The following is a 14374-nucleotide window of genomic DNA, read 5'->3' on the forward strand; positions in this document are numbered from 1 at the left end:
CGTGATTCTTTATTCTCCAGAATGTGAGATACATATAGTTTATTTCACCTATTTGTTTATACACTTCAAGCACGACTTTGGGCATCGATAAGATCTAATGCATCTTTCACAGAGCCTGGCGGTTCAGTGGTTAAGTGCTCAGCTTGTTATGAGAGGCAGGCAGTTTGAACTCACCCAGCAGCTGCAAGGAAAAAGATATCTGATGACTGGCTCCCTACTCAGATAGGAGCCCAGGAAACACCTTGGGCAGCTCTGCCCTCTCAGGTTGGGTCACTATGGGTTAGAATTGACAAGGCACTACCTCGTAGCAACAATGCATCTTATAGGGTCTATTCTCAGTGTTACGCAGTTTGGCACTGAAAGTCACAATTATTTCACATGAAAAGATATTATATTTTACCTGTGTATCCAGATGGACAGAGGCACACATAACCAAGCCCAAGTTGTTGGCAGGTTCCACTATTGTGGCAAGGGTTTAAGAAACATTCATGGAAAACCTACCAGTGGCAGAAAAGAAATCTCTCAGAGACAAGATGCTCTATTCATTTCAAAACACTCTAACTGGGGAGTCAGTGGGTTTGTTACGTTAGACAGCCAGGCCCAGTTTCCAGGTGAGGTCAGCTGAACTACTGTTGGCACAGTGTTAGAAACTGCCGTCCATGACCCAAAAGCCCTGGGTGGTTCTTAAGTAATGTTCTGGAAAACCCAAGCAGTGCTTCTAAATCATGACCGCCCATTACAATCCATCTGGGACGTTTTAAAAACGTACCAAAGCCAGGTCCCATCCAGGGCCATCTAAATCACAAATTTTGTACATCCTTATTTTCAAATTTGGTCAGTGGGTTAAAATCTCTCTCCAGGATTGAGAGCCACTGATGCAGGGTGGCCCACACTTTTCATAGTTACGAGGCTCAAGTTCTCGTACAAGTTGTTTCGTTTGGACTAGACTCTAAGAAGGTGAAACAAGAAACATTTGAAACGTCCTCAATGATAAAGACCAAAGAATTCGTGGCATCGGGCAAAGTGGATGCTGAGCAATTTCTAAATCAACCAAGCCAATCAGGTTTAGCAACTGGTCTTTACGCAAAAAGAAAGAAAACCTTTGATTCAGTTATTTTCAAAACACAGGCTGTATGCAGCTAAAAGATTCTTTTTTTTTTATCCCCAGAAGAAAAGGAATTAACTAAATTTCATGGAAGTGAATGTTTTCTGCCCATCGGAAAAGGCCTTTGCGTCAGCCAGCTGCTCTCTCAATCACACGATGGCTGGTGCTGTGGCCAGTGAGCAACACGGCCCCACAGCTACAGTCTCAACTTCCAGACGTAGCTGGGAGGAAACTGCTGCTATTGGTGATGTTGGTACTTCTAAGATAGCACGAAGGTAGTCACAAGTAACTGAATTTATTCATTGATAATATTCATGACTCTTGACTCTTTGAGTTTCAATCCTAGTACTTGTCTTCTATGGGACAACTCCGTGACAGGTTCGTTCCCACGCTCTCCTCTACAGAAAGTGTTGTAACTGGAAAATGGACTTGCCTGACTGCTGATGCCATACTTCTTTTTCATGTGTCCAGGAGAGGGAACCGGCATTAAACTCTCCTCGGCTGCAGGGAAAACCGAACTAAACGCTAAGAAAATGAACAGGAAACATTAGAAAAACATGCCCGCCCGTGTAGCTACTGCCATTAAATAGACTGTCACTACCAAATCGACTATGTCTAGATCCTATCTGTGGTCAAAATTCTGGTTCACAGAGCGGGCAAAGCCCCAATATCTTGCTTCAGTTTGTTAGTTTTTTTTAAATAGGCAGTATAGACATGGATAGCATATTTCATCCAGTCGTAAACTCTCAGAAAGAGATTTAGAAATCATCAAGTTCAATGTCTCCCAAACAAAACTCAAAAGAACAAATTGAACAAGTCCAGATAACTAATATTCAGAATTGTTGTTACCATAGAAACAAGCAAACATAAGTCTCCAATACGCGATTACGCAGGGAGTTAAGGGTGTCACCTTACTGGAACAGTCAGCAATAGACTTAGCCCCACGGGACGCGGTCGTTCCATAAAAGGGGCACGCTAAGCAGAAGGACTTCCCTGGGGCGGGTTGGTAGTAGTCGTGAGGACACGGATAACACGGCTCTAACCCAGAACGAGAGAATTCTCCCACCGGACAAGGTACTGCAAAGATAAAAACATCATATGTGCATTTAAAGTAGCACACATTATTTATAAGGAACATGGTACTTTGGTTATAAGAAAGCAAACAATTCCTAATATGACTTCCACACATTCAATATTTGTATTATCTATCACTCTGAAGGTATTTTTCTGGGTTTCTTTTCTGTCTTAATAGTATACCTTAACCCAATAAAAATTAAAATTGGCCATGTAATATTGTATTTTGATACAACTTAATGTTGTATCATAAGTATTTTCTCAAAGCATCAAATAATATTTTGTAACATAATGTTTAATAAGTATGATGTGATGATATCTACTGACCATAACTGAGCTAACCTTTTCTTCACTATTGGATATGCAGGTTATTCTCCTTTGTTTCCTAATGTAATGCAAATTTCTACATACATCTTGTATACAACTCTGATGATTTCCTTGGAATAAATCACAAGTAGTAGGATTTTTAGGTTGAAAAATATGAAAAACAATCCAAGCCATTGACATATAATACCAGTCATGTCAGGGATGTGAACAGTCTTGCTGTTGTGCAGAGTACATTGGGAAGTGGATCATGCCAAATGTAGGTAGGTTAAAATTTAATCTTATCTTTGATCTCTCTCTTGGGAGGATACATTTTAAAGTCGTTCTATTTTTTAAAATGTTCCGCTTCCTTTCCAATAGCAATTCATCTCCATTTTCATTTACTATTGTTGTTAGCTTCTGTGTTCCTTTGTTTCTTGATCCAGGATGGGTGAATCTAGAGAGACAGTACTGGAATAATGGTTTCTTGAGGGTATGCCAGGGAAAGTTGATGGGAAATGAGAAGGCAATAACAATGAGTACAAGACAGGAGAAAATGTTCTAAAATTGATTGTGGTAATGATTGCACAACTCTTCTTGGTAGGACTGAATCACTAAATTCTATAATATATGGATTAAGTTCCAGTAAAACTGCTAAAAAAAAACCTCATATGAAAAATTGCTCCCACCAATAGTGACATCAACAGTGTATGATATCATCTCATTTTTTACCCAACAGCATTAGTAATTATTATTTGAAAATTTGATTTGAAGATGAGATGGAATTGCATTGTTATTCTCATGTGTATTTGAGTTATTCTTTATTAGAAAGTTTTATTTATCCTACATAATTGTATATTGGAAAATCTTACTTTTATTATTATTCTATAAATCAAGGATCTATATCATTCGACATACTTAGAGCAAACACTTCTGTCAGTTTGTGTTTTGTCTATTTTAAACTGCCTTCAGTGAAGGTCATTAATTTTTATTCATTCCAGTTTAATTGTGAGGTAAGCGCCTTGGTGGCATTGTGGCTGCTAACTGCAAGGTCAACAGTTTGAAACCACTAGCGGAGGGAGAAAGATGAGGCTCTCTCACTGCCAGTGAGTCACTGCTGACTCATTCTGACCCCTGTGGGTTTCCGAGACGGTAACCGCTTACTGCCTGAGCAGAAAGCACAACTCCCCACCACCCGCCCCACCCCCGCAGAGCTGCTGGCGGTTTCAAACTGCCCATCATTCAGATGTAACCACTATATCAACAGAGCTCCTCTTTCACTAAATTACAGTACTTGATAATGAAAACCCTCATGTTATAGCTTTTTCTATGGAATATTAATTATAATTTAAAATTTTTTCTTCATGGAATGTTTTGGGAAGGATTACTTAAGATGTTGTTTGTGCAAGCATACTATACACTTGTGAAGCTTAAAGTGATTTTCTGAGTCTTGATATTCTAAAAACGATAATCTGGTTAGAAAAAAATACCTTCCAAGCAGCAGAATAAACACATAAAACCTCTACTGTACAGGTATACACCTTCTGTTTGGGAGCATATCTGAGTGTATTTATTAAAAAACACAAAGAATCCCCATAAGGAAAGTTCACAATGACACATAAAGTGTTTTTTAAAAATGTTATCTTTCAGCATGCTACTCTCAAGAAGAAAAGACTATATCCCTAAACACTAACAAGAATGCCCCAAATTTTAAAGACATAAATATTCTAACCGTGATAGACTATTAATATTAAAATCAGCTCCCACTGATTTTCCAGAATAGCTAACAGTACTGTGTTATCAATAATTCCTTGTGGAATATTTTGGCGTAAAAAGTATAAAATGGATCTGCCTGTGAAAATTAGTTGAAATTAATTGCAATGGTAGACATATTTCAAATGGGAACTATAGTCTCTAGGAATGGCCAATTAATATTAAATATAGTATTTACATATATAGTAAATTTAAAAAATTTAAATATCCATATATAAACATATACAAGGGGGCTTCAAAAATTGGTGAAAATATTCCATCATTTTTAATGCCATTTCTCTCAGCCTTTTGAAAGCCCCTCATATAAAATACGACTGGCCTTGGTGACACTGTGAGTCAAGCAGTCGCCACTAACGTCAGGTCAGTGGTTCAAACCCACCAGTCACTCTGTGGGAGAAAGAGGAGGCTCCCTGTACTCATAAAGATTTACAGGATTACTATGAGTTGGAATTGACTGGATGGTAGCTTGTTGTGTGTATGTGTGTGTAGTACTCTACACCCATAAACACTGCCCACCCCAACACATAAATAGGTAGTTCTGAAAGGACAACCATAAAAAAAGAAAGGAAAGCGTTTCATTTTGAATCCCAAAGAAACTGGCTTCTGACTCAGTCATAACCGAACAAGTCCTAGCATCTACTCATGGGAGGGAGAGAGGAAAAACCTAAATATGCCAAAATTGATATTAAAATGGAATTTAAAACCATCAACTGAAATAGATAGCAGAAAATGTCATCTGCTACGTATGATTTTCACCCCCAAAGGCAACTAGGTCCGATTTACACCCCCAAAGGCTGGATTTTGGTCTCTAATGCCATCTTGCATTAAACAAATAGGTTCCTTAGAAGAATGGGTGGGATAAGACAAAACAAAACACCCACAAGATTGTCTAGGGAAGTTTTTATATTGGCCAAACATCTACGTGCTAGACTAAAAGGTCCTTAAGTAGCTAAACGGTGGCAACTGGAGTATCCAAAAATACAACAAAATTAATCAAAACTAGTTAAGTCTGTAGAAAGCCTTGAATACATAATAAAAAAGAGCAAAAATAGTTTCTCAAATAATTGGTACAACAGATTAATGTGATATAAATTAAGAAGAAATTACTGTATAGGTTTAATAAATTTATTTATTTTAAAATGAGTGGAAACAAATCTAAATGCCAATGCTAATACAACCAGCATAGAAAGAAAGAGCGGGCACATGAGATTTTTATTCATGGCCACCCCTGTCCAGAATGTCTACATATTAAAGAAAAGTCAATTAACTGGTTCTAAGTGCTTCACAGCCTCCCCAGACTATCATTTCACTTGCATGGTTGTTCCATAGCACTGAAGCCAGGCCTATTCTGCCTTTGAAATGTGCTTTCCATGACAAAGTCACGGTCAAAATTCTCATCCCCAACTTCATCCTAAACCCTGTCAGAGAAGAAGGTGATGTCCTCTTGGCTCCCAAGGACTCTTGCTTTCTGCGGGAACACATATCAACAATGCCAAGGACACCGACAGAGACAAGGCATCGTTCATGGAATATACTCCTCAATTACAAACAACCTCTTCAAATGGAAGGTTTTAGATGCTGCTGTTTCTAGCTACAGACTCAGGAATATTTGATGGCCTAACGAGTGACAAAAGGAACCATGTATAAAGGCTAGGTTCATACTTCTGGTATGCTTAAATATAATTGCTCCATTGATGACTTTTAACTTCAACTTGTTAAAGAAATGAAAAACAATATCTTACTCAAAATAAGATATTGTAGAGGTACATATCATAATGTGTGTGTGTGTGAGAGAGAGAGAGAGAGAGAGAGATTGAGATTGAATGATTGATTGATTGTTGGAAGCTAGAAAAAACCAGAAGGGGACTTTTGGAACTTAGAAAAAGTTCCACTTATAGTCCAGTGGTGCTTGTTCAGCCCCACAAGAGACAGCGCTGAGTAACATTATTAAAATGCTCACTCATGCTGAGCAGAATGCGGTTAAACGTGTGCTTGGAACATTAGGGAAAATGGGGCAGTACGCTACCAGAAGCTGAGTGACTTTCTGGGAATTGTAGTTGCTAAATTGTAGTACTTCAGCATTAGACAAGCCTCAAGGTTTATTTGGAAAAGCTAAAAGGGGAAAAATGTCAAATATGAACTTTTTTCACTATGAAAATCCTGGTTGGCTTGTGGTTGGAGCAAAACCGAAAGTTTTTTATTGCAGACTCTCCCTGCAAATCAGTTCATATACTGACAAAATAAAAGTCTCTCTAGCAGATGTGTTTCAACCATAATGCCAAGTCTTGCTTAACTGTAATTGAAAAGAGTCTAAGGCTGGCATTCCACAACAGGTAAGGTTGAAGAATTCCTGCTTGGTCCTAGCAAAGTTCTCAGCATCTCAGTTTCACATTAGGTTGCTGAGCAAGACTCCCAATTCCTCAAATTTAACAGACTTTAATCTACTATAGTCCTACTGGACTGAGATAATCTAAACTGATACGGTATATAAAAATTCCTAGTAATTCTTAGTGTGGTTTTCCCCTACAGCACCTGCCTTATGAGGACTACAACTCCCAGCATGCAACGCTAGGCACTACCCTACACCTCCCATCTGAAATAAAACTTCTGAGGCAATTATGTCTGAGGAATGTCACTCTCTAATCGTATACAGATATATGGCTGCAACTAGGGCAGGAGGTGTGTGTGTGTGTGTGTGTGTGTGTGTGTGTGTGTGTGTGTGTGTGTGTGTGTAGGCAAACCCACAACCATCAAGTCCATCTCCTTCATAGTGACCCTGGACAGGATTCCAAGACTACACATCTTTACAGAAGCAGATAGCCTCATCGTCCTTCCCAGGAGAGGCTGGTGGTTTGAAACATCAACCGTGGGTGAGAAGCTTAGTGTCTAACCTACCGGGCCCCCAGAGCTCTCTACACTGGAATGTTCAGGTCAGCTTCTGAAAACCTCACTTATTCAACAAAGGAATAGTGTTTCAATATGCTGGTTGCCACAGATCTTAGGCTTTTAAATAATGTAGAGGTTGGGGAAGGTACAAAATTATTTAACGTATATTTAAAGCACGAAGTGCTAATTTGAGGCAAGCCAACAAGTGTTTTTCCAGCCCCAGTTCCATTGATTTCCAAGTACAGTAGCTGACAGTAGTTGCAGTTTCCTGGAGTTTCTAATGCTACGCTGATTTTCACTGTAGTCTAAGTTTCATTGTAATTCTGAAATCTTATCTTTTGCTTACAGCTTCATAAATGTTTTGCTGGACGAGAGATGTCAGTCAGATCTATTTTAAACACATGAACCTTAGCTTTCTTTTTTATTTCTAATCATTTAAATCTGCATGCTTCTAGGATCCGTAAAATCAGCACCAATTAAGAACTAGGTTCAAACAACAAAAACACACACCTCACTGCCATCGAGTCAATTCTGCCTCATCTCAGGCTGCTCCTGGGGATTCTGAGGCTGTAACCCTTTACAGGAGTAGAAAGCCTTTTCTTTATACTCTGAACTTGTGGTTAGTTGCTTAACCCACTGTGCCGCCATGGCTCCTGAGAATTAGTTGGCAATGCAAATTCTCAGTCGTAGCTCCAGACCCAGCCCTCCTGAATCAGAGGCCGGGAACTGGAAGCACAGGAATTGTGTCTTAACAAGCTCTCCACACTGAAGGCGAAGAGTTGAAATGAGTGGTCCTCAACTTTTCCTGCCACTTTGGAATCACCTGGAGAAACCTTAAAAGAAAATCAATGTACAATAGCCCAATTAGACTAGACTATCTGGGGATGAAAGCAAGACTTCGGGACTTTAAAAATGCTGATTGAAATGTTCAGGTGGGTCTCATGGACAGCCAGAGCAGACAACCACTGGTGGGAATCTTCAGATTGGAAGAACTCCAACACCGTGATTTTCAGAGGCATGTATTCTGCAGTTTCAAGGAACATCAGCAAGACTTCATTTCAGCCAGGAAGAGACTAAATTCCTAGCTTAGATATCTATCTAAGTCCTGAGCACATGTTTTTAACTATCTGAAACCTGGGCCCACGTCTTGCACTTTGATATCCTCTGCATACAGTAGACCTAGGGTTTTGCCAAACACATCCCACTTCTTCGTGTGTAGAAAACAGTTTTAGCGAAATAGCTACGCTCAAGTCTTAGATCACCTCCACACGCCGAAATGTTCACAGCGCCTCTTTTCACGGTCAACATGTTTTCTGGACATACGAGGCAGCCCCGGGAACCAACTGCTGGCTGGTAAGTGCCCAACGGGCACGATTCACACGTCTCAAGTCCATTGGATGAGTAGGTGCCTTGTTGACACTGAGCTACAAAGGAAAAATGTTGTATGATTAATAATGAAGACATTATGATGTACAAAATGAGCTCTGTGGGTGTGAGAGCTAAAAGCATTTGAATTCTGGGCTTAAGCAGAGAGACAACTTCTCCTTTGATTGGCCAAGCACATACATTGTATCCAAGACCGTCCCACTTGCTACTACGAAGTTTTAGATTTGTTTCTCATTGCTTCCCTTATTGTCTAACAAACTACTTGACCCATCGAAAGTGTTCAGCAAATAGTGGTTGAACGCCTGACAGAAACATTCCAGAAGGGCGCTATCAATGGACAAAGTGTCCACTAGGGAAGGGGCAATGTTCTCTTGAGAGGTAGAAATAAAACTCTAAATTGAGCTCAGGTCCCAAAATGACCCTGGTCCCTTTGCCACTCTAAATAAAGAACTGGCTCTGCTCCCTCCTCCTAGCCACAAGCACCAATGCATTTCAGGGCTACCAGGGGACATAGATAAAGGGAGTCAGGAACTGAGAGGTTGAGCAATTTTCCGAAATTTTTGATGGTAGTTTTAGTAGCACAGTAAGACCAGATTCCCAGATTTCCTGGGCACTGTCCCCGCCTTCTGTCCTTGCCCGCAGTCCCTCTCATCGTCACCACTGCTAATCCTGTTAGTGTCGTGTTCAATCACCCATCCCTCATCCTGAGTTTGTGTTTATTTATTTGTCTCTAAACACCCACACCTATATTTGCAACTGTGGCAAAGAGGTACCACTGTGAAAGCCCCTCTCGGAAGGACTTACTATAACCGGACTCATGAAAGTGTTTTCTGTGTGCACAGAAAGTTCCCTATCCTCAACATTCCCACCAGGCACAGTCGTTGCGAATAACATAGTAAAGATACTTTGAATAATACTAGATGACGTAGAATGAATACAGACTTGTAGTTATTCAATTCCAAGTAAACAGAGAAATTGATCTCATCATATCAAGCACTATTTCAAGAAAAGTGACTTTTCTAATTGTTGAGTGGCATTAAAGCCCTTTCCACAAATTCATGTGAAATTATAAAGAATTATAATTATTAAGAATTATACTTATAAAGATGTTACAGCTAACTGATGGTGAATTGGAATAGTTGGCAATAAGATTTGACTTCTGGAGAGAAATGGAGGGTTTCCATAAGAAACACCAGTTTCTTTCTTTTTTTTTAATTGAGGAAAATATTTGAATAATCAAATAGGAACATTAAGTATAGAAACATCAGTTAACAGAAAAGTATGAATTAATAAAACTAACAAATTAATGAATTTGCTGTAAGTAATGCTCTTAGTTCGTCCTGTTTGCCATTTAGAGTTCAGAACTGGGACCAAACTTCAGGCTTCTGTTGATCAAAATTGCACACGAAGCCCCTACCTTTGCAGTCAGAGATGGTCCTCGAGTGGAAATACTCAGTGTGTGTCCCGTCTGGACAGAGTTTGCATTCCAGCTGCCCTTCTTCGTCCTGGTAGAACCCAATCCCGCAGCTTTCACAGGCGAAGTGCTTCAGGGAATAGTAGGTTCCCAAAGGGCAGTTCACTGAAGAGAAACAAGCGAGACACGTGGAAGAGCTCGGTGAGCTACAGCAGTGGAGCGCAGGGTCTTTGTGCCAAGAGCACACACGCAGTAAAGCACATCCCAGGCACAAATAAGGCTACATTTCCAGCAGGCTCCTCACGAGGTTCACCTTGTAGAAACCCATTCGTAAAAGCCAACAGGAGTGGGTTCTCTGTGGTCAACTTCTGATTGACCAAACTTAGGAATGGTGTGCTCTGACGTGTGGGCGGCAGCTAGGAGAACCTCGGTCCCCATGAGCGACACACGGCTAACAAAGCATAAGCGACAGGATAAAAGACTGAAACAGTGAGTGTTTACGATGATTGAGGACCTCGAGTGAATAAAATGTTTACTCCTCCTCTTGGGAAATTGACTGTCCCCAACAGTTTCATTTCTGGTGACAAAATCAGACAAACGTGGTGAGACCAAGACAGGTGAATTAAGTAGACCCTGTGTCTGCTGACGGGAATCATTGCCTACCAAAGGTAAGGCTTAGGCATCTCAGACCTAAGGACCTGTAGGGAAACAGGCTAATTGTAGAATCACCACCCCTGGCCCCCTGAAGATTTAGCCTACTCTTTTACAGCCGTGTCGTGGCTCAAATATTCTAAGCCCAACATGAAATATTAAAACCATTAAAAAGTTAGCTAGCAAAATTAGAAATCTTTGCTAGAGAGTAATTGCAGTCAGGGCCCAGGACACAGATCCTAGGTGACGGAGGGGTTTAGAAGTGTGTGAGAGGTACTTTGGGTCCCAGCTCCAAAGTTTCTGAAGCGGTAGTTTGGAGATGGGTGCAAGTGACGCTGCATGTTAGCAAGCACTGGAGGACAGGTTTCAGATGCACCCAGTCCGAAGACCACACTGAGAACGGTGAATAGAGATGGATCCAGGTGACTCCTGCCTTTTACTCACTAGGTGGGGAGGAAGCCAGAACAGGCTCAGCATGGCAGTAATTTTAATGCGCTGAATAGGTAGAACAATAAAGCACGTTCAATGAAAGCCCTGGGGCTAGCGACAGGGAATGGGTGATGGGAACCAGATCCCGCGCCTACAGAGGGATGGACACCATCCTTATGTCACGAGGCTCAGCAGCGTGCACAGATTTGGGTTCGGGTGGAGGGTGGGTTTCCTCTCTTGTGAATGACTTCTTCAGGAAATCGGCTGGAATTGAGCATGGCAATCTAGACTAGGGGTTCAAAGTTATAGGGCTGGGAGGAGGTGGGAGGGAACAGGAAGTTGGGGGATAGGTTGTGGGGAGAGTGGGATGGGGAATCGGAAACAAAGAGCGGGACTGGGACTGCTTAATATGCATGAGTTCTCTTGGAGGTGATGGACATGCTTTGAGACTAGACGGAAAAGAGGACCACACCACACTGTGCACATACTACATGCCAGTGACTTGTACAGTCTAACATGGTGAACTTTATGTCGGGCAAATTTCACCTCAATGGTTTAAAAAATCACAAAAGTTCAGGCTCAGGTGTTACCTGCCTGGGAGTAATCTTAGCTACCTACTTGCTGTCTTGACAGTTAGGATGTACTGAGTAAGGGCCCAGAGACTCTGACTTCAGTTTCCTCATCGCTAAACTGTTCTTAATAATTGGGGCACCTCATACAGTTGTTAAGATAGGGCTCGCACATGAAACATGCTCATTCAGGGGACAGAAATTGTCAAGAAGTTACTGCGGGGCATGGCCGAGGTCGGCAGATTTATCAATAAAACAAAGATGTGCGACACTGAGCAGCTGCGTGCACTCTCGAGACAGACTCCTAACGCCAACAGCCCCAGCAAGCATAGACAACACGCCTTGGATGTCAAGAGCCCTTTGTAGTTTCAAAACAGTCCGACCATTGCTCCAGATCCCCAATGAGCTCGAGGTTTTGAAGGCCAGACAGGCAATTCCCGAAGGTGCTGATTCTTACCACACATGCGTCCTCGCAGCAACGAGCCAGGTCTGCAGAAGGGCAAAGCCTTTTCTGTTTCCAGGGAATTGCTGTCGGCGACCAGCACCTCGGAGGCAATTTGAAAAGAGTACAGGGGCTGCTTCCTGAGGGTCCTTCTCAGTCGATTTGTGATCGTTTCCAGTGTCTCAATAAGTCGTTGCTGATTTTCCAATTCAAGGGTATCGTTTCTTTCATCAGGTAAGGGCACACTAGCTGCGATCAAAACAAGCCAACATAAGACCTAACACACACACAGACACACATAGTGTTTTAGGAGACATTCTAATTCATTTTTACCCCCAGAGAAGCAGCATATTATAGATATGCTAGGAAAAATAATTTCATAAATAAACTCAACCAATACATCCTGAGCACCTTCTGCGTGGTTAATAATACCCACATCATTTTCTCCCCTCCTTCTGTCATAAACTGAGGGAAGTCTAGTGACATAGTGTTGGGCTGCTAACCAGCAGGTCAGTAGTTTGAAATCACCAGTCCTTCTTTAAAGGGCGAAAGGTAAGACTTTATGCCCCGTGAAGAATGACAGCCTCAGAAATCCAACAGGGCTTTTCTGACCTAACAGGGTTGCCATGAGTACGAGTTGACGCCATGACAATGGACCATATTCTGGTTCTACATCAGCTCATTATGCCAAGAAGAAAAGAAAAAAATCCCAAACCATTGCCACTGATGTCATTCTGACTCACAGTGACCCTGTAGACAGAGTCAAACTGCCCCATAGACTTTCTACGGCAGATACCTGGTCAGAAGGACATGTCTCCCTCTTCCTCCAGCAGAACAGCTGGTGAGTTTGGATTCTTTTGGTGACTCGCAGCTAAATGCCTTCACCCACTGCCCCCAGAACTGCTTTGGTGGCTGCAAGAATCATAAAACCCAACTGAAATCCCAAATAGCAAATAATGAGAAGACTCAGATGATTCGGGTCTACCGACTGCTCAGTTCCCCAGGTGATTTCACGGGACTAATAAGTGGAGTATCTGAGAACTGGGGTTTCCACCAAGACTTTTACGATATCATTTCTTCAGAGAGTTTGTCCTTACCAGTAATGTTGAAAATTAACTTAATTTTGTGGTCAGACTTTGGGGCACTTCTTTGGATCCGTGGCGACCTGACTTTGCTGGTGCCTGTGGGCATTTCGTGCACAGCATCTACAAAGTCGTCATAAGAGTAATCCAGTCTATTGCCTGCACCCCAGCCGCCCGGTCCTGGACAGTTGGGGCAGAGAAACAAAGCATCAGATCATCGCAGTTTCCTCACGGTCTAGGTTCTGATGGTCAACAACACGCAACACATCTGCTGACGTCAAATTGCGCTCATCTGCTCCCTAACCTGCTCGTAATGTACAGCATACAGGATTTGGTCGATAGTCCTATAATTTGGGGGTATGCCATTGTTAAAGGTAGATTGCTACTGAATTAGTCTAAAAGATGAACGCAAATGCCTGGAGATACCTAGGCATTTAAACGGAGACCTACTGCTGAGGGAGGAGCCCTGCGGGTCCAGTGGTTGAAGTGTTGGCTGCTAACTGGAAGGTAGGTACTTAAACCCTCCAGTTGTCCCCCAGGAGACAGAGCGGCAATCTGGCTTGTAGAGTTAGATGTTCAGATCACACAACTCCACTAGGGGCACCATGGGGGCGTGCGATTCTCTGGGTGCACCATTCGGCACTGCTATTACCATCTTGGGTTCAGATGTAAAAGTTTGTTACGTTAGGGAAGTCATCTGAGCCTCAACTTCTTCATCTGAGATAATGATTCTTACTTCACAGATTGTGAAATATGAGATAATATAAACAATCTAGTTCAGTATTTGACTCGCTGTAAAACTTCAGTAAATGATATTAATATCCTTGCTCAGTTTTGTGCTTTAAAAAATTAAAATTATATTCATAAAGGCATATCCAGCGAAGTACTTTTAAAAAACGCTAATTGATGTTTCTGGCTTTGAATTTTTGCTGGGCCCTAAAAGATTACCTTTTCCCTTAAACATTTTCCCACCAGTGTTATATATTTATTATGGAAAAAGAAATTAGATGATCAAAGAGAAAAATATTAAAAATTGCCTACAACTAACTCCATCATCTAGAAATAGCTCAAATTTACATGCGAGGTAAGCCTTTCCCTAACTATATGTGTTGGGAATGCATCTGGATTAAAAACAAACACAACACAGTTAAAATCAATTCGATTTCGATTACACAGTATATATTATTTAGTAATCTTTTTTCAAAAAAACTTTCACCTTGCTACATATCATGACATTTCAGTGTCAGTAATGAAACATAT

At 41.4% G+C, this 14374-nt stretch overlaps 1 protein-coding gene across 2 annotated transcripts in view; it reads right to left on the reverse strand.

The window, feature by feature from the left end:
* The window catches only part of SVEP1 (sushi, von Willebrand factor type A, EGF and pentraxin domain containing 1), a 203651-nt gene that overhangs the window by 80048 nt on the left and 109229 nt on the right, over window positions 1-14374 (reverse strand). For both annotated transcript variants that reach the window (XM_075560297.1, XM_075560298.1), the window contains exons 15-21: window positions 13130-13294; window positions 12048-12281; window positions 9945-10106; window positions 8404-8565; window positions 2021-2182; window positions 1539-1630; window positions 401-497 (exon numbers count right to left, since the gene is read on the reverse strand). In XM_075560297.1, the coding sequence (XP_075416412.1) occupies window positions 401-497; window positions 1539-1630; window positions 2021-2182; window positions 8404-8565; window positions 9945-10106; window positions 12048-12281; window positions 13130-13294 (1074 nt within the window). The remainder of the gene's footprint in view (window positions 1-400; window positions 498-1538; window positions 1631-2020; window positions 2183-8403; window positions 8566-9944; window positions 10107-12047; window positions 12282-13129; window positions 13295-14374) is intronic.

The sequence above is a fragment of the Tenrec ecaudatus genome, chromosome 10 (assembly GCF_050624435.1).
Source record: "Tenrec ecaudatus isolate mTenEca1 chromosome 10, mTenEca1.hap1, whole genome shotgun sequence".
Taxonomy (NCBI): Eukaryota; Metazoa; Chordata; class Mammalia; order Afrosoricida; family Tenrecidae; genus Tenrec; species Tenrec ecaudatus.